At 43.8% G+C, this 3,596-nt stretch overlaps 1 protein-coding gene across 1 annotated transcript in view; it reads right to left on the minus strand.

Moving 5' to 3' along the window:
* Positions 1-639: 639 nt before the first annotated feature.
* Positions 640-3,596, minus strand: part of LOC102764908 (prothymosin alpha) — a 3,411-nt gene continuing 454 nt past the window's right edge. The window contains exons 2-3 of the mRNA XM_006759842.1: positions 1,058-1,201; positions 640-695 (exon numbers count right to left, since the gene is read on the minus strand). Coding sequence (XP_006759905.1) covers positions 640-695; positions 1,058-1,201 — 200 coding nt within the window. The remainder of the gene's footprint in view (positions 696-1,057; positions 1,202-3,596) is intronic.

Genomic DNA, 3,596 nt, shown 5'->3' on the forward strand with positions numbered 1-3,596 from the left:
GCGCCCAATATCCGCGGCTGTGGTTGGTAAGTCACTGTGAGGAGGCCCCAAAGGGCCGGACAACCGTGATGCTCTAGGCTTGATGTCCAGTGTAGTTCCTGTTGGTTTTTGATTTGACCTCGGATGCGGAGGACATTATCACCCGGATGCGGATTAGGAAGACGTTATACCCGAACGCCGATTAGGTTTCTAGTCTCACCAACAGAACGCTGTCCCAGGACACCGACAGGGAAGTCCATCTTCCCCCAGGCCCATCCCCTAGTGACCTGCGCGTGTCTCTTTTGGAGCAATAGTGGGGTGAGTTTTTGGGTTACATCATTATTTTCTGTTTGCCTAAGTTGTAAATTACTGTCAGGTCCTTTCAGCCGTGTTAGAATGGAGTGTGTTAATAGTCTCCGTACGATCAACTTACGACTATATATATATCAGTGTAGTACTATCGTCATTATTATGCTACCATGAACAGAAAAGTTTGACCTAAACTACAGCGGCGAAGGGTATCTGTTTTGAGCCCAATGTACAGATAAAAATGCCACGCAGAAGGATTTCGTCCCGGAGCCCGGAACCAGCAGAGCTGGGCTGAAATGGGAAACGGCACTTTAAGATGATGCAGGATCCGGGCTTTAGTCAGAATGTCGGTTAAAGGTGTGTCTGCGTGGTGTGCGTGGCGTGCGTGGCGTGCGTGGCGTACGTGACTGCAAAAGCGAAGGTGTGGCTCAACGCGTTAGCTGGTGTTGACAGGCGTAAACGCCCAACACGGACTTTGTAATATGTAACTCTTTCATGTGGTGACGGAGGAGAAGGAAATATTTCCCTCTACCCCTGTCAGGTTCCAGGGGTGGTTTATGCTTTTGGTCAGGCCCTGCTTGTTAGTAACGAAGTCGTAAGGGAACTCAGACTTCCCGGGCTGCACTGGGATTTTGCCAGCACTACAGGCTGCATCTGCCCTTACGGCCTGATTTCCTGTCTCCCTGTCCGTGCGGGCGGAAATTCCCCGCGAGTGGCACGACCCTGTGGCGGTCCCCGCCGGGCAAAGGTGCACGCGGTTGCTACCTACACCCAGGCTGCCAGGCGATGGGAACAGCTGCTGTGTTCCCGGTGTCTGGGTAGAGGGCGCCGTGGTGGGAGGAGCTGGCAGGGAAGAATCGCTTTGGCCCTGGAGAATTCTGTCTTCCATTCGTGAACATTCCACATTCGATGACTAATGGGGGCAACATTCAGGAGAGGGAGGGTGAAGGTGCCATGGTGTAAGGGGCAGATGGACGAGTTGAAAGCTGGCCAGGACTCCAGGAGGAGCTCTAGGCTCTTGGCCTGGCCAGTGGTGGGGTTCTGAACCCAGTGGCGCCGCCTCCTGTCTGCTGCCAGCTAGCCAGACCTCAGCACCTCACCTGTGAGCTCATCCTTGCCCCGTGCCCTGTGAATCCTCACTGTGAACTCCCTGTCCGCTGAGCCAAACCAGCTAGGGCTGGACTGAGCTTTGTGGGAAGATTTTAAATGGCTAATTCAATTAAAAAAATATTGTAGGTCTATTCAAACATTCTATTTCTTCTGAAATCAGTTTTGGTAATTTGTGTTTTTATAGGAATGTGTCCATTTTTATTTTATAATCCTCACACAAGAATATATTTTTTATTGACTTTAGAGCAGCGGTTCTCAACCTGTGGGTCGCGACCCCTTTGGGCAGGGCTCCTCAAACTTTTTAAACGGGGTCAGTTCACTTTCCCTCAGACCGTTGGAGGGCCGGACTATAGTTTAAAAAAAACTATGAACAAATTCCTATGCACACGGCACATATCTTATTTTGAGGTAAAAAAACAAAACGGGAACAAATACAATATTTGTATTCGAATGTGGCCCGTGGGCTGTAGTTTGAGGACCCCTGCCTTTGGGAGTCGAACGACCCTTTCACAGGGATCGCCTAAGACCATTGGAAAACACATATATAATTACATATTATTTTTGTGATTAATCACTATGCTTTAATTATGTTCAATTTGTCACAATGAAAATACATCCTGCATATCAGATATTTACATGACGATACATAACAGTAGCAAAATTACAGTTATGAAGTAGCAACAAAAATAATTTTATGGTTGGGGGTCACCACAACATGAGGAACTGTATTAAAGGGTCGTGGCATTAGGAAGGTTGAGAACCACTGCTTTAGAGAAAGAGGGAGAGAGAGGAGAAAGAGAGAAACATTTATGTGAGAGAGAAACGTTGATATGCCTTGCCCGGAGATCAAACCTGCAATCTAGGTATGAACTGAATCCACCAACTTTTTGATGCACAGGGTGAGGCTCCAACCAACTGAGCAACCTGGCCAGGGCTAGGAATTTTCCCATTTTGTCTAACTCATCTTTTGTTGACATACAGATGTGGTTTTAAATTTTTTTTTTTTTTTTTTTAGCAAGAGGAAGGGAGAGAGAGAGAGAGGAACAGAAACATCATTGATGAGAGAGAATCATGGATCAGCTGCCTCTTGCATGCCCCCTATTGGGATTGAGCCTGCAACCGGGGCGTGTGCCCTGACCAGGAATTGAACTTTGTGACCTCCTGGTTCATAGGTCAACACTCAACCACTGAGCCACACCAGCCGGGCACATAAAGATGTTTATAATATTTTCTTAAAATCCTTTTTACCCAGTTCAAAATATTTTCCAATTTCCTTGTGGATTCTTCTTTGGATTATATAGAAGTGTGTTGCTTAATTTACAAATATTTAGAAAATTTCCAAAAGTTTTTTTTTGTTGATTTATAGCTTAATTCTATTGCATTCAGAGAACATACTTTGTATGATTTCACTCTTTTTCAAAATTTAGTGAAACTGATTTTTTGGCCCAGAATGTGGTCTGTCCTGTGTATTTTAAAAGAATATATATTCTGCAGTCTTTGGATGGAGTGTTTCATATATGTCAGGTTGAGTTAGTTAATAGTGGTGTTTAAATGTTCTCTATTTTTGATAATTTTCTTTCTAATTGTTCTGCCAATTTTTGAGAGTGAAGTATTAAGACCTCCGGTTATAATTGTTGAATTTCCTATTCTGTCTTTAATCCTGTCAGTTTTTTTTTTGTTGTTGTTAGAACAACTCAGCAAAATAAAATTCCTGTTTATTGTGGACAACATTGTTTCACACATACATCAAACAGGCCAAAAAAAAAAATAAACAGCAATTTCATAGACAAAAAAAGGGAAAAAAAGAAACCTTTTTATCTTTGGCCTTTTTAACCATCTCATACAAACCAACTACTTATAGTACAGCTAAGTACATACACAAAAAGTACTGGAATGCTCTCGAATAACACTTTTTTTTTTAAAGGTTTTCTTCTCCTTTAAGATTATAATGAACATGGTCATACCATAAGTAAAGTCACAAGTAGGACAGAGAATGCTCCAAAGACTGGTTTGTGGTCCCAAGATCATTAAAAATGGCTGACCCCTAACAACATGTACAAAAATATAAAGTGTAAATAAAAAATACAAACAGCCCTAACCAGTTTGGCTCAGTGGAGAGAGCGTCAGCCTGCGGACTCAAGGGTCCCAGGTTCGATTCCGGTCAAGGGCATGTACCTTGGTTGCAGGCACATCCCCAG

The sequence above is a fragment of the Myotis davidii genome, unplaced genomic scaffold (genome assembly GCF_000327345.1).
Source record: "Myotis davidii unplaced genomic scaffold, ASM32734v1 scaffold415, whole genome shotgun sequence".
Classification (NCBI taxonomy): Eukaryota; Metazoa; Chordata; class Mammalia; order Chiroptera; family Vespertilionidae; genus Myotis; species Myotis davidii.